Source organism: Columba livia, chromosome 26 (assembly GCF_036013475.1).
Source record: "Columba livia isolate bColLiv1 breed racing homer chromosome 26, bColLiv1.pat.W.v2, whole genome shotgun sequence".
NCBI classification, from domain to species: domain Eukaryota; kingdom Metazoa; phylum Chordata; class Aves; order Columbiformes; family Columbidae; genus Columba; species Columba livia.
The window spans coordinates 3,982,196-4,006,905 of NC_088627.1; the positions used below are offsets into that span (position 1 = coordinate 3,982,196).

At 55.8% G+C, this 24,710-nt stretch overlaps 1 protein-coding gene across 19 annotated transcripts in view; it reads left to right on the top strand.

The window, feature by feature from the left end:
* Positions 1-24,710, top strand: part of MACF1 (microtubule actin crosslinking factor 1) — a 137,471-nt gene that overhangs the window by 86,772 nt on the left and 25,989 nt on the right. For 14 of the 19 annotated variants that reach the window (XM_065041680.1, XM_065041673.1, XM_065041670.1 and 11 more), the window contains 9 exons: positions 16,788-16,949; positions 17,086-17,256; positions 18,757-18,923; positions 19,687-19,846; positions 20,448-20,774; positions 21,917-22,001; positions 22,850-23,091; positions 23,209-23,415; positions 24,170-24,289. In XM_065041680.1, coding sequence (XP_064897752.1) covers positions 16,788-16,949; positions 17,086-17,256; positions 18,757-18,923; positions 19,687-19,846; positions 20,448-20,774; positions 21,917-22,001; positions 22,850-23,091; positions 23,209-23,415; positions 24,170-24,289 — 1,641 coding nt within the window. The remainder of the gene's footprint in view (positions 1-16,787; positions 16,950-17,085; positions 17,257-18,756; positions 18,924-19,686; positions 19,847-20,447; positions 20,775-21,916; positions 22,002-22,849; positions 23,092-23,208; positions 23,416-24,169; positions 24,290-24,710) is intronic. The other 5 variants (XM_065041676.1, XM_065041681.1, XM_065041677.1 and 2 more) reach the window with 1 other exon arrangement.

Sequence of the window (24,710 nt, forward strand, 5' to 3'; positions counted from 1 at the left end):
ATGTGGGACATTTATAAGTCTATTTCTGAGGTCCTTGGGTACAGGTGACACACACAGGGAATAAAACCAAGGCGAAGTTTTGCTGGGGGCTGTTCATGTTTCCAGCAAAGAGCTGCTAGAGACCATCAAGACTTGCACGAAATGCTGAGAGAGGGAAGAGTTGGTGTTTGATATGTTTTTGATACAGTATGGTGGTGCTGGGTCATGCTGTTACACTACATTAATTATTTTAATACTGCTTAGAAATGTTCTTGCTGTGAAACTTCTATTACTGGTGTGCTCGGTAGCTGATGATTGGGCTGATTTACATCTGGCTGCTCGTTTCCTGGTGTTAATGGGGGCTGGAAGGAGGAGGAAGAGGCATTTTTACAGCCATTTACTTTTCATCTCATGGCTAATTGATCCCGTTCCACCACTTAATAGCTCTGCAAAACCTTCACCAGGGCAAGGTATTTCTGGTTTGGGGATTGCTTCTCCAAAAGAAAAGAGTTTGGAGGTGTTACAGGACAAACTCAAACTCGTGTTGCTGTTCACTCTTGTGTCGGGCAGTGATTTGCGTTGAGCTTATATCGATGGGAAGGATTTAACTTCCTCATTAAACACCACACAGCCACTTGGAACAAATAGAGCCAAAAAGGAGTTTCTAGGCTTTAAAACCAGGGGAACTTTCCTGCAGAGCAAGGGATTATTGCCGGCCGAGCAGCCCTCATTAGCAGCGATGATGGAACGCAGGTCGGTGCAGATTGCTCGGTTTTCCAGGCTGGTAGGCGCAGCTTAACCCGTCAGAGCATTTGCAAATGGTCTCTGTGTGACAGTGACCTTGAGGGTGACCCTTTAAGACAGTGGTGGCCTGGGCTGCAGGAGCCAAAGGTGCTTTGGGAGGTGACGTGTCCTCACCAGGAGTCATTCGTTGGCCATCGAGGCCACGCGGTGCGGCTGGCGTCTTCGTTCACGGCAAGTTTAGTGGGGAAGAATGCAAGTTGCAGGAGGGTAGGGATCTGCTGTGTGATCAGCGAGAATAAAACGGGGGAGAAGCGAGGGGGATGGAGCCATCGTGGCGGTGCAGCGGCGTTCCCCCCGCGCACGGTTCACCCAGGGAATCGTTCAACGTTGCGGAGCAGATCATTGCAAAGCATCAGCTTACGGTTCTCTCTAAGGGGAAACGCGATCCCAGATACGGATCTACACGTGGAAAGGGCGACGGACAAGTCTGGCGTGTGCTCTGGGGTGAGCCGGGAGCACAGGGTTGGGGGGGCGGGTTTTGTTGCATCAGGCTTTTATTTCTCAATGCTTCCTATCACAACTGCCTCCCGTCTTGGATTGCGAACAGGACGCGTGTCCGTGGGGACACGAGGGGGGGTCCTCGGCCGGGCGATGCGGGGAGGGGATGGGGTGGCCAGGGCTCTCCAGGAGCGCTCATGGTCCGTCTGGCCAGAAGGCTCCAACACAGGCAGATATATTATGTCTTCAAGGCATTAATTTTAATGAACATCTGTGTAAATGAGATGCAAATTAGGCACGGCCCCAGGGCTCCGGGCAAGTTGCCAATGCAGCCCTGACAAAGGTGGGCACTTCTGAGCTCATTGTGTCCAGATTTTAATAAAGAAGATATATTGAAGGCTCTGACAGAGCCTGTGAGCAGATGACTTTTGAAGCAGATAATACTTGAAACTTCCCATCTATTTCTTTTTTCCTGCCTTCAAACACACCTCAAACTTGCCCCAAAAGGCCACAAACTCTTAATTTTTGGAGTCTGTTTCCTCTGTCCCCTTTCCCGGGTCACGGAGGGACGAATCCTGACTACAGGAGGGATGAGCATCTCCCGCTGGATGTGCTGAGCATGCTTGGGTTCTTTGGGACCGAGAGGCTGGGAAGCAGCTGTGGGATCTTGCTTGGGGGCAACCTTTGGTTGTGGGAGGTGTTTTGCGTCAGCAAGGGGGGGACATGGCTGCACCGAGGGGCTCCAATGGCTCCCATGGCCATCAGAAGCCAGGATGGGTCCATAGGGTGGTCCAGGCCTTTTGGGGTGAGGGAGAACCATGTAGGGACTGGTTTGGAGCGCCACGTTTTAGAGGGTTGTAAGAAACCCATCTGGAAGGACTTGAAGGGGTCGCCCAGTTTCGCCCCTAGTTTTATGGTGAGATCAAGTGCAGCTGAAAGGCAGTTCTGTGGTTTGGAGCCTGTGCTTATATGGACATCCTGATGGATGGCTGCAGATCCGCCGTGCTACAGAAATTGCACGGGGTTCGCTTATGTGAAGCTGTCGGAGTGAAGGGACCTCATCCTTAACTCCTGCTCTTCAGCCCGAGCTTAACCCAAGTGAGTCTTTCCATTTCTGCCTCTCCGAAAAGCCCCTTTTTTGTAACAAAAGGCACTAAAAGTCGGAAGGCTCTTTCAGCGCCGTGTCTCCATGAGCTCTTCGTGCTCTTCGGCACGGGGACAAGCGGCATCTCCTCCTCGGAGCTTTCTGGCCGGGGTGTTTCTTCCCCCGCTGCTCTCTGCTGTCAGCTCAGGTTTCTCAAAGCTTACGCTAATATTAAATTTTAATGACTGGAATCAAATGAGCAACATTTGAAATGTTACTAAACATAACAGCTATGTTGATTCAGTTTAGCAAACCACCCAATTCCCCCGGGATGCGATTCCCCGGTTATGATGAGAGACGAAGGGTCACACAAAGGGGTTTTCTGCATCCCATATTCTCCAGCATCAGCAACTCCTGAGCTTTTATAAAGTGGATTTTGCACTTGGGTTTCAATGCTGATACTTAGTGTTTGCAATTCTGAGCTGGGATCCTCTTTGATTCACCGTGTTGGTTTTGGACCAACTGATTTTGCCACATTTTGCCTACAAAGCACAATGTGACACTCAGCTCTGGGTCAAAGGTGCCGGCAGAGGGTTTTTAGGCTTGTGTGGTACAAAGTGATGCTCAGCAGCAGAAAGATGCCGCTGCCTCCCCAGCTAGGTCAGGCCAGGGTGGTTCTTGGTTTGCTGGGGACACTTTCCTCCCTGTGACGAGGATGAGAACAGGAACAGGGCAGCCTGTTTCCCTTCTGAGGTGTGCTCAACAACCAGAGACTTGACCCAAAACGCAGCGCAAGAAAAAGCATCCAACTCGGCGTAACCAAACGCTCGCCGTCGCGTTCAAATAGATGCAGTTGGCTGGAGGGGAGGACGCGCGGTGCCACCTTCGCGTGCGGCTGGAGCTGCATTGAGTCATTGTCCCCGCGGCCCTGCGGGCGCTGGGCACGGTGCAGGAATGCCGGCGAGCCGGGACCTGCCGCAGCTGGCACACGCCGTGCTGCTTATCCACAACCTCGCCTCCCAGTGTTAATTAAACCCCACCCTTACCCAGCCGGAGAGAAGAGGGGAGAGGAGGGAACAGGGGACCTGCCACATCCCACCCTCACAGGCTTTGCTGGGGCGGGGAGCGGAGGGAGGAGATGGGATTTGGGTCGTTTTTGGGGAGGTGGTTTGAAACCGGAGTTGGTGAACGCAGGCACGGCTCCTTCACGCCAATAAAGGGTTTATGCCGGAGGATGGAGAGCGGGAGGGAGGATCCCTAGACAGCAATAACTGAAGCTGCACTCCTATTTTATTTTAGAGCAGGTCAGACCGTCCGGGTTCCCCTCGTGCCACCAACACCCTCTTTGTCTACTTAAATAAAATAAAAATCAGGAAAGCAATCCCAGGAGGGGTGATGCAGTGAATGAGTAAAGCCCTAAACAGCATTAGTCATCTCGCCATTCAGACGCTGCTCTGTCTAATCCTGCTCCGGGTCCTCCCGCTTCACCCCAAGCAAAAGCAGCAATTAGCCGGCGCTCGTCGCGTGCTCCCGCCGCTGCCTCCTTTGCCGCGGCTTGCTTTGGTGCTCTCTTTATGACTCTTTTAATTCCCCCAGCCTTTCAGATGGGAGCTGACTCAATGGCCACTGTTGCTAATAAGTGTTCACCTTGTGTCTGGTGTCCCCGCGTTGCTCCCAGGTGCTTTTGGGAGAGGGACCCATGGCCTTGGGGGTACAAGGGAGCTCGTGGGCATCGCTGTTGTCATCGCGTGGGGCATCGGTGGCAGGGAGGGATGTGGGGTGGGGACTTGGTGTCTCGCAGAGGACTGAAATTGGGTGGTTTCTTCGCAGAAGTTTATCCTGTTTGCGTAACGAGCTCCTCGGAGCGCTGGGGACAAGCGTGGTCCCGGATTGTGCGGGTGGCATTTTGTGACCGTCCTTTGCAAGACACGCGTGTGATGATCTTAAGGGTGGGTGGGAGAGGGGAGGTGGGTGTCTGGGACAGGACGGGACGGGGAAGGGGACACTGCCACTTGCTGTGCCCCAGCCTGGCCGAGGGTATTTTTAACCCTTCCGTGCCCCCGAAGGAATGCGTGCGGCTCCCGACAGTCCGGTTGGGAGCAGCTGGGTGGGACTGGGAGCGGGGACAGGCTGCACCACGGTGTCTTCTCGCTGAACGCTTTCCAAACCTACTTAAAGTATCTCTGGCTCGTATTTTCAGCATCGGCAACACACGCAAAAATGCCTCCTCTCTGACAGCTGTTAAGCTGCCTTAAAGGCACCATCTCCCCTCGTTGGAGAAGAGGATGATAAATGGGGGGTGATAAGTGCGGGCTGCGCCGGGTGACAGGGCTGTCACCAAACCTGGCTGGGATGGGTGGCCCGAGCAGAGCTGCAAAGGCGGTTGGTTCTAACCTGGTCATCGGGGGGTGTTGTGTTATAATAAATAAAGGTGTTTGCACTGATGGTGATTCTGTGAAGAGGCACTTGAGCATGAGCAGCACGTGCAGCCTCGTTGTTCCTTGGAAATAAATGAAGGGAAGAGCACACGTGCCCCCGGAGCTCGTCCCAACCCCCGGGAGCGTCGTGGGTGAGCTTGTTCACCAGTGAGAGCCACCCGTGGGTTTAACCTTGACTTGTCAGTGGGTGGGCACAGAGGGACGGGCACCGTCCAGGTCCTGAGTGCACCAAGAACAAGAGCGAAGTAATCTAAGAGCTGCTGAGACCGACCACATCATAGCCAGGATTCTTTACTTTAAATTTTGACTGTGAAACAATTAAGCTGTGATCAAACGGTCCCTTTCAGGAGCTGGCGTGGGTCGCTGCTCCAAAGCCACCCGCTTGCTGATGCTGCGGTGGCCCTGCCAGGGGGATGATGTCTGCAGGAATGTCCCCTCGTTGGCTGGTGGTGCTGACACTTCGCAGTGTTTCCAGGAGATACTAAAAATACCGGCTTTGCACAAGAGCGGGAGAGCTGAGGATCCGAGGGAGGAGGTGGGAAGCTTTTTGTCTGCAAGGACCAAGCAGAGCAGGGGGAGAAACCAGCTCCTGGATTGGGGATCCATGGGGAAGGACGTGGTGGCCCCAACCCTGGGCTGTCCCGCGGCCCCAACCCTGGGCTGTCCCGTGGCCCGTGGTACCTGAGCGAGTCCCCGTTCTCCTGGGTCAGCGGCCGCTGGGTTTGGGGCAGACGGGAGCGTCTCCGGGGAAGGGCTCGGGCTGGGATTAGTCACCGCAGCCTTTCGAGAACAATTGCCAATTCTTCTGCTGAAGGAGCGGTTTAAAATGTCTCCCGTGCAGAGGATTCTCTGGATGATAACACACTTACCTCACTTCCTCACGAGCCTCCAGAGCAGTTTATTAATCGCCCCATCCCTCAGCTCTCCCCGGTTACTGTGACACCAGGTGAGGAGCAGCTTCTGCCATTGTCCCTTTCCCCAGGTGGCAGCTCCCTGCCCGTGGCTGCCGGGTCACTGCTGCTTCATCCCCCTCCTGCAGCACCGCAGCAAAGCCATGGAGGGGGATTTGCCCAAAAACTGGGCATCTGAGGACAAAAATGGGCATTTCAGCAGGTTACTGCCATGAGGATGCTGGCACATGGCTCTACCCTTTGCTCGCAGGTTGTTGCTGGGCTGTTTGGGGTGATCTGTGCACATAAATGGGGTTCTGGGGGAGCCCCAGGCTCCACAGCCGTCGAGCAGCGAATGCCGGGGTGTGGGGCTGTGCCCGAGCGCTTCTGGAACACGTGGCTTCAGTCGGGAGAATTATTTATACCAACGTCTATATTAGCTGCCTTGCAGGGAAATTGCTCTAGTGCAGCTCCTGCACCCTCGGAAAAAGAGAATAAATGAAAGAAATGCAGCGCTCACTGCGTCTGCACATCCAAACTGCAGAACGTTCCTCCGAGAGGTCAGTTTTTAACCCCTTTCTAAAACTTTTCCAATGGAGGTGCAGACCCCTGTGGAGCCGACCAAGGTTTCCTCCTGCAGCCCCGTGGAGGAAAGTCCCCAAATTAAGGGGTTACGGGTTGTTTGGGGGGGTGGGCTGGCTCCCTGTGTCACCCACAGCCACATTTGGAGGGAGGGATTGCGTGGTGGCTGTGCAATGGGTTTGGAGTCAGCTGGAAGCCAAAGGTGGTGGGATGGGATTAGCCCGGCGCTCCCGCCTGGCTCAGGCTGGGAGCTCGGCGCTTGCCCACGCGGCGCCCAAATGGCAATCGCAAAGATTTGGCAAAAGGAGCGAGTTGAGGAGAAAAGCAACAGCGCTGCAAGGGAGATAAAGAAATCCCTCAGACTTTCCGACAAATGCAGCAAAGGCTTTAAAGGATGTGAATCCTGCGGTAAAAATCCCAGCAAAACCTAAAAAAGTGGTTTCTAAGGCAGATTTTGAGCGTGCGTGATTTGGCTTTGCGCTTTTGTTGCGGTGTCTGAGGGAGGCTGGGTCCCTCCCTGAGTCCCTTTGTGGCACTCGGGGCTCATCCCCTCGGCCTTGCTTGGATGTGGCACCGTGTCCCAACCCCATGATCCCTCCTGCCACCACTATGACCTTCACGGAATCAGACATGGGGCCATGGTCAGCCAGACCCATAGGGACAAAGCTCATGGTGCAAAGCCAGGAGGTTTCCTGCATCCAGCCCTTCGCCATGGGTGAGGCTGGGCGAGGGCTGGGGGGCACCAAGGTGAAGATTAAAGGAGCTTTGAGGATGGAGAAGCCCCTTAGTTTTACCCCGGGCTCATTACCGACCTGTCCGTCAAAGATCTCAAGCTGTCTCTGGGCTCTTTTGCTCATCACATAACACAGGTCCCTCATTTCCAGCTGCTGAGACGCATTAAAAGAAAGCTAAAAATATATTGGTTTCCAAATACTGCTTTCCCATGTAAACAGCGGCGGCGGTGGCAGGCGGGATGTAACGCAGTCGTAAACAGGGTGACATCAGCCCGTGACGGGGAAGGCGCGTGTCCCCAAAGCTGGTGGCCATATGAGGAAAGCCTGAAACCTGCAGGTCTGGGAGATAAATGAGGATGCTCTTACTTGGAGCAGGTCTGGGAAAAGCTCCAGGCAGGTTTTAGCTGAAGGTCTTTGTCTAAAGGACATGGCTGTTGGGTGGACCTTCTCATCCTGCCCCGTCTTTCCATCATGCCAATGCAAAGCTCAAGCAAAGCCCCAAACTTGCAATTCCCAGCACCCTTGGGCTTCTGTCCCCATGGCAGGGGGTGGTTTGGTGGCTTAAAGCCAAGTGGCTTGGGGAACCTGTGAGAGCTCCAGCACTTCAGGCCGGGTTTTTAGTTGGCTTTAGTACCTGCCGAATCTTTCCCTAATGGTTTCGGGGATGGGGGGGATGTGTTGGAGGAAGACTTGGCTTGCTTCTGGCACGTGACTCGGTGAGGAAATGGGAAAAGAATTTCTGGCTGTGAAACAGCAGCTCCACGTCGAGATTCGTTCCTTCTTCGCAGTGGAACAAAAAGCCTCCGCGCCCCAGCCCGGATGCCTGGGATTCCTCGCGGAGGGGCCCCGGAGCGGTAACGGTTCTGCTGCTCCTGCTCCACCAGCTCCCAGCCAAGGTGGGAGCCGGGGGCGGCTTTGCCGGATCACCGGAACGGCACGGCCGACCTGCTCTTGTTGTTTCAGCTGCGCTGGATTAATAACTCGGACCAAGAGCTGGTGTGTGTCCCGCCAAGCATCAAAATCTGGGCTTGGGGACACTCTTGCAGTGTTGGCGGCGTGGGATGGAGGAGACTCTAGGGCCAGTCCTGACTGTCCGTCTGTCCATCCAGGAGGGCTCCTGGGGACTGCTCCTGTTCTTTTCCTTGGTCATATATAATGATGGAAATAAGAAAAGGGATTCACAAAGATTTCCAGCATGTAGCCAGCCCCGCCAAGCGCTTTGGGCCATTTCTCCTCTATAGCTCTCCACCCTCCCCTTCCGTAAAATATCCATTCCCGGCTCTTCAAAAGGAAAATGTCCTTCAGGGAATGCGGTGCTGGAGCCATTGGGGACGAAGGGTCCAAAGGGCTGGGGACGGGGATCCAGACTTCCACCATAGCTGTGCCATGACCTTGGCCAAGCCACCATGTTTTCAGATACAGCAGACACCTGCTGCCATCTGAAATATCAGGCTTTTCACCTTTCCCTCGGCTTCATGGCAGAGCAGGAAGGCTTTTGGTGAAGCTGTGGCACAGCAAAGTGCAGACCGGGGGTCACCATCTCCCAGCGCTGGCACTATTGGGGTGCACAGCGCATGCTTTTGTGTATTATACACCCGCCCGGCCTCTTGTATTTTTATCCCAGTGTTCGGATTCATCCCCGAAGTAGCAGGCAGGGTGGCTGGTGGGGCGGGTTGTTGCCTGGAGATGCGTGGAGGCTGTTTCAAGCCCTCTCCTGTTTTCTCTTCCCAAGTCTATGACTTCCCTCAGCATCACTTCGCAGCAGTGATTCACACGCTGGGCTGCCTCCCTCTCCCAGCCCCACGGCAGCCCCTTTAAATGTTCCCCATCCCTTAAACCAAAGCATCAGGGGGGAAAAAGAGGGTGTTGGGGTAGGGGGACCATGATGCTGACCCAGAGATGGCGATGTACAATTTAGTTCTTTGGAAAGGGAGCCGGCGAGCCACGCGGTGGCAAGTCGCGGGTGGGTTTTTGGCAGAGCGATGCGGCTTCGGGAAAGCAAAAATGGTACTTCGAGTGGGGGGGTTGGTGATTTAATAACTCGGTTCTTTGTGCAGGGGTGGCAGTGAGAGGAAAGGGGACCCGGCAGGAGGGGACAGGCCCCCTCCCTCGGTTGGGAAGCGCCTGAAACCGCCGTGCTGGGGGAAGAGCCGGGGCCGGGCGCGGACAAAGGGCCGGGGGAGCGCGGCTCGGCGGGGCCGGGGCGCGGGGGGAGCCGGAGCTGAGCCGAGCCAGGGCGTTGCTGCTCTTTGTCGGGGGCTGCCGCCTCCCCCCGGAGGAGGGGCCACCCCGGCGGGGCGGGGAAGGGGCAGCCCCGGGGCTGCTACCGGCCGCGAAGACCCCCCCCTTATCCCCACCATCGCGCTCCGGTCCTCCCGTCCCGGTGAGGCGGCGGTTGGGGGGGGTGGAAGCGGCCGCGGTGCCCGGGGAGGGGGCGGCCCCGTCGCTCCCGCTCCGCCCCGCGGTGCCGCCCCCCGGCCGCCCCCGCCTCCCCCCGCCCTCCGCCGGGGCTGGCAGCTCCGCGGGAGCCCGGTGCTGGCGGCGAGCGGCGGGGCCGGGGCGTGCGGCGGCCTGCGCGGCTCGGCCTTTTGTTCCGCCGGCGGGAAGGAGAGCGGAGGAGGAGGAGAAGAGGAGGAGGAGGAAGAAGAAGGCAGCAGCCCGGGCTCGCCATGCATCCCGCCGCGCCGGCCGGGGGCTGCCCGCGGGGGCGACGCGGAGCCCCCCCCCGCCCCCGGCCCGGCCGCTGAGCCGCGCACAAAAAGGGGCGAGAGCGGAGGGGAAGGGAACGGGAGGGCGGCCCCGGCGTGTGTGTGTGTGCATCTGTCTGTCTGTGTGTCTGACCCCCCCCCGCTCCACCGGGACCGGCCCCCGCGTCCTCCCCACCATGGCCGGGCAGCCCGGGGCCGCGGAGCCGCCGCCGCCCGACACCGGCCGGGAAAGTTAGTGCGGGAGGAGGAGGAGGAGGAGGAAGAACCAGCACCTCCAGCCGCGGCTGTTCCCCGGCTCCCCCCGCCAGCTCCGGGCAAGTTGGGGGATTTCGTGCCGCTCCGTCCCCTTGCCATTTTTGGATGCGTTTTATAGCCTCTTTTTTTCCTGGGGAGAAAGAGAAAGAAAAGAAGAAAAGCAAAGACTCCGCAGCCTTCTTCCACCGCCCCAGGACTCGGTGGCGTCCCCCGAGCACCGGGCTGGATTTTGGGGCTTCGGTGGCTCTCGGTGGCTCCGGGCATCACGACAGGGTGGCGGGAACAACAATGCCATCATGTTTTTGAGACAGGAAACCTCCGAGTTTGCCCTGAATGAAGAACTTCCTGTGTTTAAACTTGCACGAATATCCGCTGACAAGCTCAGTTCAAATGAAAACACGAGAGTCGGGGGGAGAGGCTAATTCAGACCAGCTGGACTTCCACGGGACTTAAAGCTGGGCAGCAAAAAAATGCGAGGAGCCGCTCGCCGCTCGGGCTGCAAAACGTGAGCGGCTGGGACAAGCAGTGCCTTTGTTGTTAAAGAAGGACGGACGGGAGAAATTAAGAGCTTCAAACTCTTTCCGTGGATTTGCTGTCGCTAACGGCGATTGGGAATATTTTATCGGAGCGGTCGGATTTGGGTGGTTTTTGCTGATGGATGGGATTTTTTTAAGGGGGCTGGGGGGTGAGATGGGTTGTTTCGCCGCTTGGGACACCCGATTGGGCTGCTGAGCCGGTGCGGTGCTGCCGGTGCTCCCTCCCATCCCCATAGCGTCGCTGCTTTGGGATTCGAGTCTTTCGCGGTGGGTTTGGGACCTGCTGGCCGTGTGATGCTGCCCGCGGTGGCGGGCGAAAGGTTGCCGGGGCGGTTTTGTCACCCGTAAGGACGAGAGCATGGGCAAACCACTGAGCCGGCCAGACTGTTTACGGCAGAACCGCACTTGCCTGGGGAAGGGCGAGGATGAGGATGGTTATATAGAGGATTGCTATGTGCCCCAGAGGTCGATATACGACACGATGAGAATTAACGAGCAAATCGATCAGGGATCGAAGCTCAACCAGCTTTCCAAGAGCACCCTCAGCAAGGGGGATGGCAGCACCATATCCAGCAATGGGACACTGGGAGCTGGCAACGTCTTCGAGTCCAGGGCGCCAGAAACAAAAAAGTTGGATGAGCGAGTCATTTTTGACGCGCTGAAGCTCAGCAGCGATGTCTCCAAGCCCGCTCCAGCTCCACCGAGGAGGCGACCGAACCCCGAGAGGAAGGAGAACGTCAACCGGCGGTCGTGGAAGTCCTTCATGCCGCCCAACTTCACCGAATTTGCAGAAAGGATGGGAGCTTCGCTGAGTGAGGTGTCAGAAGCAGGTGCCTCCAACCCTTCCCTGCGGGATAAGCGGGAGTCGAGCGCCATGCTTGCTGAGCACGCCGGCCAGCCTGACCACGGCGAACCCATGTCCGAGTCCCTCACCTTGGAACATGTCTCCAAGTCATCTGGCACGGCGGAGGTTCTGACGGCCAAGCAGTTCAGCATGGATGGCTATGGCGGTCCCCGGGATGAGCACCAGCCCCTGCTGAACACCGGCGATGGTCGTGGTCGTGCTGGGGACCTGGCCAGGGCTCGCCAGATCCCCAGTGCCACCTGGCCGCGCGCCAGGAAGAACTTCATCAAGGGAAACCTCAACGACGGGCGCCAGGAGACCCTGGAGGCCTCTGAGTCGGACTGTACGGTGGAGAACGTCAACCTCTCTCCGTGCCTTAGCGAAGAGCTGCTGGATGCGGGACTGGATATTCTCATCACCTCCAATCTCAGGGAGAAAACTGAGTCGGAGCTGAGATTTGAGGAGGACGAGCGCTGGGTGATGATGGAGGAGTGGGAGGAGGCGACGCTGTCAGAGAGAGGAAAGGCTGTTCTGGTGGCAGAGGAGAAGAAGAGCTGTTGCTTGGCAGATATTTCTGAAGAAAGGGAACAATTTGCTGCTCCAGGGGATGGCTCTGCCCCCTGCCCAGGGACCTCCCAGTCCTGCGCGTCCCCAGGGGGTGCCGGCAGCCCCCTTCCCGGCAGCATGGGCTGCACCGGGGACGCAGCGGTGCTGTGCGAGGCCGAGGACTTTGCTCCGGGTTCAGAGCGCTCAGCCAGCCCTGCCGCTCCCGAGCTGTCCGACACAGACTCGGTGCAGATGTTCCTGGAGCTGGAGGAGCAGTGTCTGAACGAGGACGATGGGGCCGTCCCTGCCTGCCAGGAGGTTCAGGTCTCCCCGATGGATTTGGGGGGGCTGGACACAGATTCGACCAAACAGTCTGGGATGGTGGTCGAAGCGTGTCAGCGTACGGCCCCTTTGGACATCAGTGCTTCAGACTCTGCCGTCGTGTCGGATCTGGAAGACTTTGATGTCACCTGCAGTTCGCAGGTGCTGAGCGCGCTGGAGCCGGCGACAGAGCCCTTCTCGGAAAGGGACATGTCGGCTGTCACCCCGACGGACTCAGATGGAGGGACGTCCCCCAGCCCCATGGCCGCAGTGGGGCCGGGCTCCCTCCAGCCCTGCTCTCCGGCACCGGAGGATGAACCTGACCCGCTGGTGGACCTGGAGCTGGTGGACGGTTGCATGGTGGCTGTGCTGGTGTCTGGTGGGATGTCATCTCCTGAGCTGGGTGTACGTCCATCCTCTGGCTTGGAGGGAGCTGGTTACCCCAGCGCTCCGGTGGGGTGGGGTGAAGATAACCAAGACTTGCTGGACCATGACAGTGAAGCATCACAGCTCCCTGAGGAGACCTGTCTTGGCCAAGTGTCCCCGTGCCACCCCCCAGCTCCTGACACGATAGCAGAGGAGCCACAGTCCCCTCCACAGCACCACGAGGATGATGTTGAGGGAACGGATCCATCAGAGACCTGTCACCTTCTGCCTGGCAGGACAGAGCTCCCCAGCTGGAATGTCCCAGAGCTGGTTTCTGAGGAAGAAGCCACAGATTTGGGATCAGAGAGTGATGGAGCTGAGGGCCAGACTCATCTGGCAGAAAGCGGGGATGCTCACCAGGCTTCTCCGCCGCCCTTCCATGCCAGCTCTGCATCAGAGCTGGCCTCCGAAGCTCTGACCACATCCCTGGCGCTTCCCAAGGACCTTCTGTGGGATGTGGATCCCCCGGGCCAGGACCTGGCTCTGGAAGGGGCTGCCCACGCCGAGGGGACCCCTGTGGATGTGTCCCCTGTGGAGGTGACTGTCACACACAGGGAGGTGCCGACAGCCGTCCTGCAGCCAGGAGACCTGGACTCGCTGTTTGCCTGCAGCTGGGGGGACCAGCCGCTGACACGGTGCCAGACCATGGTGCTGGACTCCCCAGAAGAACTTCCCACCATGTTGTCCCTTGCAGAGCAGCTTGTCCCCGATGCCACCCCATGGGATGTCGAGGGGCTTCATCCCCCAGCTGACCCATCAGCACTGGGGGATGTGGCTGTCCCAGAGCCCCTGGGGACACCACCAGCCACCGAGGATCCTACCGCAGATGCTGAGGAACTGTGCGTTGAGCACCCACCTCCAGATGCCACCACTGTCCCCGTGCCCTTAGCGGTGGCAGAGCTGCTGGCTGCACCGCCGCCGTTTGCTGATGTGCCTGTTGCCACTGTGCCACCTGAAGCGGCCGACCCGCTGGTCTCTGGTGTTGGGGACCTCGGCGGTGTCCCCGCACTGCTGGCAGTGGGGGGGGCAGCGGTGGCCTTGGGAGATACAGACGACTTTGCCAACGTGGTTGTGCCGCCCCTGGGGGAGCCTGGTTCCACCAAAGCGCTGGCTTTGGAGGGTGACCCCATTGCGACAGCGCCTGCAGTGTCGGTGGCAGCTTGGGACAGTCCCCCCTTTGCCTTCCCACCCCTCCCAGAGGGACCCCCCACCCCTGAGCTGCTTGTGCTGCCGGGTGCACAAACCCCCTGTCCCCCCAGCCCTGGTGAGGTGCCCACGGGCACAGAGGGACCCTTGGCCGCCGCTGCCATCGCAGAGGGGCCTCCTGCTCTGCCAGATGGATTCGTTCCGGATAACGAGGTATTTGTTGCTTGGGCGCTCGCAGACGGGGGTTCCAGGTGCAGAAATGGCTTTATTTTGTGCTGGCGGTGGGCGGGAGGTGGGACCGTGCTCAGTAACTCACGTCCACGATCCGCGGGGTTCAGGTTTTGAAATGCTCCCCCTCCCGAAGCCGGCTTGAATTTGGCAGGCAAAGAGCTGGCTGTGGGAATTGTGTGTTTTTCTAAGCAGAGGAGGCAAAAGGCTATCGGCGGTTATCTAAACTGTTGTCTTCAACTTTTTTGGCTTATTAAGTCACTCAGATGTAAATCACAGACTTCAGAAAAACCTTCTTGCCGCATCCTGGCAAAGTGGTTCCCGCCTTTGAGGCAGAAAATACATTGGGAGAATCCTGCAAAAGAAATTAAGTGCGGATAATTCCTGTCCTGTGCAGTCACCGCTTTCTGTAGCTTGTTAAGTGAGCAATAAGGTGCTGAGGTTCCAAACGTGCGCAGGAAGGGGCTGAAATGCTCTGTGGTGTTTGGGGATTTGCTTTCCCGTGCTGTGCTGATTCCTTTCGCCTGGAGAGCCCTCGGCGCTGGAGGTTCCCACAGCCGAGCGCTGATTTACTGCCATCTGGATTGGGAGAAAACTCACTAAGGAGACATCAGAAGTTAGTCAGCGCCAAAAATCCCCATTCGGTAGCAATTACTCATCCTTTGGGCTGTGTCACTCTTTTAAGAAACACGTGTGGAGGGGCTTGGGGAGATGCTTTCACACGGGGGGGTCCATGTGAGCACGGGCTGGGGCACCCGGTGTGGACCATAGTGATGAGAAAAAGAGCTTTTGGGTTCTTGCCGTTGAACGTCTCTTGTCCAAAGTTTGGTGTTGGCCTCGCTGGTGGGATATTTTCCATGTGGTTGTTAACCCTGTAAATCTTCCCCCTTGTTGAGATGTTGTAGAAGCCATTGGTGGCCCCGGGTCTGCGCCGGGCCCTGCGTTCGGCAGCGCTGGGGTTAACCACCGCGGCTGATGGGGGAAGCAGAAAGCCAGGGGGTGCTTTAGGAAGCTTTTCTGGGAGCGAGGAGGAGGAGGAGGAGGAGGAGGAGGAGGGGTGGTGGAGCAGATGTCCCTCTGCTCACCGAGACGCCTGTCCCAAGCAGGACACCTCGCTCTGTGCTCCCCCTTGCAAAAGCTGTTCATTAAATACTTGTTTCAAAGCTGAGTCACAACGAGGTTAATGAACTCAATCGCTGGAATCGCTCACAAGTAGAGAAAAAACAAGTGTATTCAGCACGCTGGCTCCTCAGGCTGTTTGTGTGATGACCTTTGTGGCTCTCGGGCTGTACAGAGTCGTGTTTTGGGTGATTCCCGTGTTGCAGGTACCGTGGTCGGGTGGCCGGATCTCAATCCCTCCCTTCCCTGCTGCTTCAGATCCCTGCAGTTTGTTTTGCAGCATGCACAGGGCTCGGCCCCAGCCCCACATGCCAGACTTATCAGCCTCCTCCTTTTGTGGCTTTGGCAGCTCTTAACAGCCAACTCCATATATAAACAGTAAGGGGAGAAGCGGCCGGGGAATCGGTGATTTCGTGTCACCATTTACTTTTTTATAACCGTGGCATAATTCTCCCTGAGCAAACAGTTCTGGACAGTGTCTGCCAGCACCCCCTTCACTTCGTGTCTCCCTGCCCTCAAAGAACTGAACTCCAGTTGGAAAATATCACTTTTTATTGAAGAACAGGGCAAAGAAAGTCAAGGAGGCCTCTCTTACTCAGGCAGGGAACTTTTTGTGTGTGTATTTGGGGTTTCTTGGTGTGTTTGGGGGTTTTTACCCGCCTTGTGTTCCTCCAGAAGCAAAGCATTGCTGGGTCTGGAGGGCCTTGGCGTCCCCGAGCCGCTGCTGGGCGAGTAGAGGTCTTGCATCCAAATGGGAATCAGTGGGAATGTCTCAATGTGTTCTCGGGCACGTGGGGAGGAGGACGCTTGAGAAGGCAGCATCTGGCTGCGATCCCACCGCTTTCCAAAGAGAAAATGATGCAACAGGGCCGAGCGCTCCGGTGCTACCCCGGTGACCTGTGCTCTGGATGGGCTCGTGGGCCAGGGGACCAGAGTAAGTGATGAAGAACTCCGGTCACTTTTCCAGGGGCTTGTGTTGTTCGCTCTGGTTTGTCCCTCGGTGCCGGAGAGGGACGGTGCATGGGTGGTTACGGCAGATCCGCAGCTCAGATAACACTGATCTCCCCCGCAGAAACACGATTTCCCTGCTGCCTCTCTACAATGAGGAGCTTCATTCACTCTCCTCCCCCTTTCCTATCAAATATTGGTTTTGAAAAGCTTTCCCCCACAGGATTCCCAGGCAGGATCATGCCAAATATGTGGTGCGCTAAACGCCTGGCGCATTAATTGCCTATTGCCTTTGTCTTTCGAAACACAGCGAGCTTCTCGGTGTCTGTAATTTCGTGGTGAACAAAACTCGGGTGATGTCAGGTCTCCGTTCTCAATGGCTTCACTGTGAGAATCGCTTCGGGTTTTTCCCCAGGAGCATTATTTCCCAATCGGGTGGCTGACCAAAGCCAACACTCTCATTTTTGCCCCCATTTGCTGTCTCCGCCTTGCTTCAGTCCTTGGAAAAAGGGGATTTACCCATTTAAAAGCAAAGGTGGATCGTTATTAATCACGAGCTGTGCTTCAGACTAGCAAAAACCTGCAACATCTGTGTTACTGGGTCAAGGGGAGGGTATTTAGAAAAGGTATTTAGAAAACTTGCACAACTAATCAAATCAGTGCAAGTAGCATATTCACTGTGTTCGCTGAAGGATGGAGGGACCGAAAGAGCACCAGGCGGGTTATAAATACCTTTTCTGTCCCACCCTTCCCATCCCCAGCTGTTCCAGAAGGAACAAGTGGATCCTCTCCAGCTCAAGCTACAACAAGTCAATGGGGTTGGTCAAGGACTCATCCAAAGCGCCGGCAAAAACTGTGACGTCCAAGGGCTGGAGCACGACATGGAAGAAATCAACACCCGCTGGAACACCCTCAACAAGAAGGTCAGAGGGGCTGTACTGGGTTTTCTCAGCCCCGTTGGGGTCTGCGAGAAGAAAGGGGTCATGGACAGGGAGCTGAGGCTCCGGTGTGGATGCATCGCTGCCCTGACGGTGCAATGGGGTTGTTTTTGGGGTGCAGGTGGCCCAAAGAGTCGCCCAGCTGCAGGAGGCCCTGTTGCACTGCGGGAAGTTTCAGGACGCGCTGGAGCCACTGCTGAGCTGGCTGGCGGACACTGAGGAGCTCATCTCCAACCAGAAACCGCCCTCGGCCGAGTACAAGGTGGTGAAAGCCCAGATCCAGGAGCAGAAGGTGAGTGAGCAAGCAGTTGGCTCCATGGCAGCCAGGCAATACTTTAGGGGTCCAGCTCTAAAGATAAAGCATAGCTGGGATGCTCACAAACATGCGTCTTCCAATGGTGGCTCTTCTACCAGCTCCCCGCATCCTAACGCCATAAAAACACAGCTCGTTGGCCCTCACGTCGCCTAAATCACCAGCGTCACTTTGTTGTCCTGAAGTTTCCTGCTGGTTTTGCTGGTTGGCCGTGTTTTTCCAGCCCTGTTTGGGGTTTTTTTGTGCTGGTAATTCTGCTGCGTCAGGAACAAGCTGGTGTTGGAGGTACCGGTTTGGGTGTTTGGACAAAACCAATGTACAAACGGGAAGAACAAACACGAGGCGTGCCGGTGTTTGCCGAGATAACAGCCGGGCCCGGCGCCTGCCCGCAGATGAAAGTTCAAGTGTGGTTGTGGTCAAACGCTTTAGGAACGAATTCTTAGCGAGGCTTGGTCCGATATATTGAGGCTTTGAAGAGGAAATTTATTTAAAGTGCGACTTAAGAACTTGATAAGTTTGGGGGGGTGATAGGGAAGTCTCTCTGGCGCAGAAGCGCATTGAATCTCTTTTAGAAGAGGGTATTTCAGTTGGAATGGACCTGCAATGATCATCTAGGCCAACTGCCTGGCCACTTCACTGGCCAAAAGTTAAAGCATCCCAGAATCCCAGAATGTCAGGGGTTGAAGGGCCCTGGAAAGCTCATGCAGTGCAATCCCCCCATGGAGCAGGAACACCCAGATGAGGTTACACAGGAAGGTGTCCAGGCGGGTTGGAATGTCTGCAGAGAAGGAGACTCCACAACCTCCCTGGGCAGCCTGGGCCAGGCTCTGCCACCCTCACCCCCAACAAGTTCCTTCTCCTATTTAAGTGGAACCTCCTGTGTTCCAGTTTGAACCCATTGCCCCTTGTCCTGTCTCTGGTTGTCACCCAGAAGAGCCTGGCTCCATCCTCCTGACAATCCCCCTTTAGATATCTTTAAACATGAATGAGTCCCCCCTCAGTCTCCTCTTGTCCAGCTCCAGAGCCCCAGCTCCCTCAGCCTTTCCTCACACGGGAGATGCTCCACGCCCTCCAGCATCTTGGTGGCTGCGCTGGACTCTCTCCAGCCGTTCCCTGTCCTGCTGGAACTGAGGGGCCACAACTGGACACAATATTCCAGGTGTGGTCTCCCCAGGGCAGAGCAGAGGGGCAGGAGAACCTCTCTGACCTACTGACCACCCCCTTCTAACCCACCCCAGGTACCATTGGCTTCCTGGCCACAAGGGCCCAGTGCTGGCTCATGGTCATCCTGCTGTCCACCAGGACATATTGTTATTATTTGCTTTTGAACTGGTTTTGATGGCAGAGGTCTCAGCCCCACGCTTAGGGCGGTTTTCAGCCACAATTAGAGCGTGGATGTCTCTGAGGGCTACAAGAGGTTCTGCCTGATGCAATCTGGTAACTTTTATCTCCTCCCGTGTTCCATTTCCAACGCTAAAGCTGCTCCAGCGACTCCTGGACGATCGCAAAGCCACCGTGGAGATGATCCAAGCGGAGGGCGGCCGGATCGCGCAGTCAGCCGAGCCCACGGACCGGGACAAGATCATGGGTCAGCTGGAGATGCTGGAGCGTCGCTGGGCCGGGTTGCTGGGCCGAGCGGCCGCAAGGTGAGGGGAAAACTGTCCCACCGGCCAAAAACACCGGCGACAAGCTTGTCCGGCAATTCACGGTGCCCCCGGAGCCTGGGGTTACAACACGTGGGGAGCTGGCGGGGACTCCTGTGCAGATACATCCTGGAAACGTGGAAACAGCTGGAAAACATGAGAAATCAAAGCCTGTTTGGGGAGCTGAAGTTGATAGCGCTGGTTTACAATGGCAGGGAAGAGCTCGGATTAAATAAATTCCCTGCAGGGGATGGGATGTTATTTTTATTCCTTTAAGCACTAATGTTTAACTTTAGTGGCAACATCCTGTTGACACCTTTCTGCTGCCTGAATCTCATTTGGGGGTTGCTGGTTGCTACATAAGTTAATATTTGAGGTTATAAAGTGACTTTTGAGGACCAGATTTGACCTCCCAGTGTTTAAATCACTGCCAACTAGATGGATTGTCCATCTAGGACTTGTACCTGTGCCGGGTTTCAGAAGCTCTGAAACACCAAGAGCCTGGCCACAAGGACAAGGGGCGATGGTTTTAAACTTAAGCAGGGAGATTCAGGCTGGATATAAGGAAATTGTTGGCCCTGAGTGTGGTGAGAGCCTGGCCCAGGTTGGGCAGAGAGGTGGTGGATGAACCATCCCTGGAGACATCCCAGGCCAGGCTGGACGGGGCTCTGAGCACCCTGAGCTGGTGACGATGTCCCTGCTCATGGCAGGGGGGGCACTGGGGGACATTTGAAGGTCCCTTCAACCCAAGCTGTTCTTCCCACAGGCAGAAGCAGCTGGAGGACATCCTGGTCCTGGCAAAACAGTTCCACGAAACCACGGAGCCCGTGTCGGACTGGCTGTCGGTGACCGAGAAGAAACTGGCCAACTCGGAGCCCATCGGTACCCAAACGGCCAAAATCCAGCAGCAGATCAGCCGGCACAAGGTGGGACCTGCGCATGAGCAGGAGCTGCTGGGGGCTGTCACTGCATCCCACTGGGGCGGGTGGTTCTGCCTTTGGTTTGGAGTCTCAAAAGCTCATTCCTATATTAAGAAAATACCCTGTAACAGTACATCTCTTGTAAACAACATCTTCAGCCAGGCAGTTCAGGCACGCATCAAGCCAAATACAGATGTTCTCATTTTATTTATTATTATTTCTTTAGTATATTTACTGTTATTTATTTATTATTGGGGGGGTGGTACCAACAGGTGTTCAGGACTTATCCAGGCTTTATGTACAGAGAAGGCTGCGAACCCTAAACCACCAGCGTGGGTCAATATTAAACCGGTGTCTTTACACCTTCACAGAATGTGATTCACCTTGCAGCAAACATATCTTGCTCTACATACAAAACCCATTCCCATTCTCGTGTTTCTTTTAAACCCTTTTTATTTGATACAGTCCACCCGTTCACAGGCGGCTTTTGTGTCTCCATCCCTTCAGTTGCGTCTGTTACTTTTTATGTTGGTTTCTTTTATTTAATCCATTTGTTTCGCTCATTTTTTTTCCTTTCTGTTGTCCGTTTTATCCTCCCGCCATTCAGGCTCTAGCGGACGAGATAGAAAGCCACGCGGCCGACGTGTCTCGGGCGCTCGGTGTCGGGCAGTCCCTCTCCTCCCTGAGCTGCGCCGCTGAGCGCAGGCTGCTGGCAGAGAAGCTCGAGTCTCTGCAGAGCCGCTACAGCGAGGTCCAGGACCGGTGCTGCCGAAAGGCCGCGCTGCTGGACCAGGCTCTATCTAACGCCAGGCTCTTTGGGGAGGAGGAGGTGGAGGTGCTCAACTGGCTGGCTGAGGTGGAGGACAAGCTCAGCTTGGTATCCGTAAAGGATTACAAACGGGACGTCCTGCAGAAGCAGCATGCCGACCAGCTGGTATTTTCTGTTTTTCTTCCATCGTTTTATGTTGTTTATTTTGTCGCATTCGTCTGGTTTTATTTTAGTTCCCCGCCTAGCTTTCATTCCGCAAAGCTCATTCGGCCCCTGGTTCTCTTCTTGGCTCGGAGGAGTGTAAAGAGATTTCATGTGTTTCAAAGAAACAATAATCGTGGCCCTAAAAAATGGGTTTCCCGGGGGAAACTTCAAATGATTCATTTGCTTTGTGAACAATGTCTGAGCAAGCTTGGCCACCCCGTGCCTTTAGAAAGCTGGATGTTACTTCCAAGAACAAGAGCTTCAAACGCCCGGTGGGTTTTCCGAGCCAGGCTGGCCACCGAGGAAGCCGTCTGCTTCCGCTGCCCGGGGCCGTGCGCGCTCTTGAAAACAGGGAGGTGATGTCCAATACAAGGGCAAGTTGTATCCAACACGTATCCAATGGGTTTGCTCTAAGATTTGGGTCTTTGGGTCCCACAAGTCCCAATTATTCCCATGTCAGGATGACTAGGCAGGTTTGCTCTAAGATTTAAGTCTTCAGGTCCCACAAGTCCTAATAATTCCGATGTCAGGATGAATGGACAGGTTTCCTCTAAGATTTGAGTCTTTGGGTCCCACAAGCCCCAATAATTCCCATAGCAGGGTGACTGGACAAGTTTGCTCTAAGATTCAGGTCTTCAGGTCCCACGAGTCCCAATAATTCCCACGTCAGGATGACTAGACAGGTTTGCTCTAAGATTTGGGTCTTCGGGTCCCACAAGTCCCAATAATTCCCATAGCAGAAGGATGACTGGACAGGTTTGCTCTAAGATTCGGCTCTTTGGGTCCCACAAGTCCTAATAATTCCCATAGCAGGGTGATTGGACAGGTTTGCTTTAAGATATAAGTCTTTGGGTCCCACAAGTCCCAATAATTCCCATAGCAGCGTGACTGGACAGGTTTGCTCTCAGATTTGGGTCTTTTGGTCCCACAAGTCCAAATAATTCCCGTAGCTGGAGAAGGTTGTCTAGACAAGCATGGGATCTGTTGTCCACCCTCCCGTGCCCAGCAGGAGCAGCTCATGCTCTCCGTAACATCTCTGGCCAGTGGGACATGTGGACCTGCCCGCAGAAGGATAATTAACCCAAATTTACCTTTCTCTCCAGGCTTTGAATGAGGAAATTGTGAACAGGAAGAAGAACGTGGACCAAGCCATTAGAAACGGGCAAGCTCTTCTCAAGCAAACCACAGGTAACACGAATTGCTGGGCACCCCCTGACCCATCCAAGGGGTCTGGGAAGCCCCCTGTCCTCTACAGCGATACGTTGTTTGGGGGAGGCTGTTCTCCCTCACATCTAATTTCCCTTTGGATGCTCTGAGAGCAGCTGATCTGCACCCAGAGCCATAAGCACTCCAGCTTAGTAAATCCCGAGTCCCAGCCTTAGCGAGCGGGTGATTCCCAGCACCGGTGTGATGATGCTCAGCGCTGAGCGGCCCCGCAAGGGAGGGTTTTCTCATTGCATCCAGCTGCTCAATCACATGGAAAGAGGTTAAAAATACACCCAGCCCTTTCCTAATCTCGCTTTCCCATGCTGAGCAGTTGCTGCTGTTGCCATGTGGGTGTGAGTTTATGTTTACGAGTGGGAAGAAAGGTGGGGGCGCTGCGTTTCCTTCAGATGTGGTCTGCACGGAGCAGATGGACGGACCTCTGTCCTTGTGGGAGTCGCGTAGCAGGAAGAGCGATCACAAAGAATTTGGCTTGCAGTTTCATGTCCTCTCGGAAACAGCAGTAAAGAGCTACTTGGACCTTTTCTTTGGGAGCTGTGACATGGTAGTTGAGAGCTGTGGTGGCTTTGAGGCTTGTGGCAAAGCCAGGTTTCACGGCCCACTTCCATCCTTTGCCAGGGAGGAGCGGACGTTACGCTGGTAGAAAATATCAGCTCTAAGAGTAGCTTCCTGGCTGTAATAATAGGCTGAGAAATTGCACTGATATAAAGCAAAGTGAGACTGAAAATAGCTATTTAAAATGCGGGGGAATGGGGCAGGTGGCTGCTTAAACCTTCCTGCAGCCCCCAGCCCAGCGTCGTTTGCCCCTGCAGGGGAGGAGGTGTTGCTGATCCAGGAGAAGCTGGATGGAATCAAGACCCGCTATTCGGACATCACGGCCACCAGCTCCAAGGCCCTGCGCACGCTGGAGCAGGCTCGCCAGCTGGCCACCAAGTTCCAGTCCACGCACGAGGAACTCACCGGCTGGATGAGCAAAGTGGAGGACGAGTTGGCTTCTAGCGGGGGACAGTCCCCCGCCGGCGAGCAGATCCCCCAGTTCCAGCAGAGGCAAAAGGTGCGAGCTGGTGGGGACGTGAGGATGGGAGCTGGTGGGGGTTTGCTCACTGTTTTGGGGAGCTGGAGAGGGGTGACACGTGCAGAACACTGAGACAGACACATCTCCCTTCCACAGGAGTTGAAGAAGGAGGTGATGGAGCACCGGCTCGTCCTGGACACGGTGAACGAGGTGAGCCGAGCTCTGCTGGAGCTGGTGCCCTGGCGAGCGCGTGAGGGGCTGGATAAACTCGTGTCGGACACCAACGAGCGCTACAAGCTGGTCAGCGACACCATCAAGCAGAGGGTGGAAGAAATCGATGCTGCTATTCAGAGGTCTCAACAGGTAATTGAATAACCCGGCTGGAGGCTGATGGGGTTTCTCAGCAGAGTGGGAGCAGGCAAATCGGAACTGCTGCAGCCTGACACAAGGGCTAGATGCCATCAGCAACACCACGGCATTAACCGGTCCCACCAACGGCTTGTGTCAGAGGGGTTGTTTTCTGACCCATCCCATTGCATGTGGTTTGGAGGGGACAGCTCCAGGGCAACACCATGTTATCCTGCCTATGGGCTTTTGCTTGTGTGGGTGATCTAGATGGTGTAAAACTCATCACAGGTGACATTCAGGCCTGGAAGAACATCACCCTCTGTTGTGATAGCACGGGGGTTTGTTCCGGGTGAATGGTCATCTCAAAAAAGTCTTGTTCTGCGCAGACTGAAGGCTGTGGAGTGTGGTGATTAACTGCCCACGCTGGCTTTGAGTGTGGACTCCACAATGCTGAACATGCGAGCAAAAGCAGCGTGTAAAATAGAGTCGTCCCTTTCCCCACGGGCAGGGAGGGTGTAGAGAAGGGTGGTGGCTCCCCCGTGCTCTGCTGCCTGTGCTGCAGTGATGCTCCGTGCCCCCAAACTAACTGCAGGAGCTGTGGGGCAGCTCTGCTGCTCCCCTCAGAGCGGAAACCTTTGTCTACCCCAAAGTCCCCACCAGTGCATGTCCGGGTGAGGAGTTGTCCCCTGCATCCTGCTGGGTCCCCCCGTGTCTCCCGCCATCCCCAGCTTGCTGTGTGCTCTAACCTGCGCTGTGTGTCCTCTCCCAGTACGAGCAGGCGGCCGACGCAGAGCTGGCCTGGGTGGCCGAGACCACGCGGAAGCTGATGGCTCTGGGTCCCATCCGCCTGGAGCAGGACCAGACGACAGCCCAGCTGCAGGTGCAGAAGGTCCGTGCGCGCTTGGGGACGAGGAGGGATGGATGCGGGTTGGGTTTGGAAGGGTTGGCTTTACCCTGGAGAAGCTTCTGGGGTTTGTGGCACTGGAGGAGACGCAGCACTTGTCCTTGGTGAGTAAAAGGGAAAAAAAAATGAGGGAGAAAAAGGATTTAGAGAAAGGGAGTGTTGGGTTTCTAAATGAAAAAACCTCTTGTGTGTTTGCAGGAGCCAAAACCTTTGCACAGTGGGTTAGAGCAGATGGATGCTTGAGAGAGAGCTGCTCCTTCCCAAGGCTTTTCCTGCAGCCGCTGGAACGGGCTCTGCCTGGGAAGGGTTTAGGGAAATGTATATATTGATTAATGAGTGTGCTTTTACATTTGCTTTTTGCTCATTGTTCCTTGCAGTGGGGGACTCCTCGTTTCCCCCCCGGCAG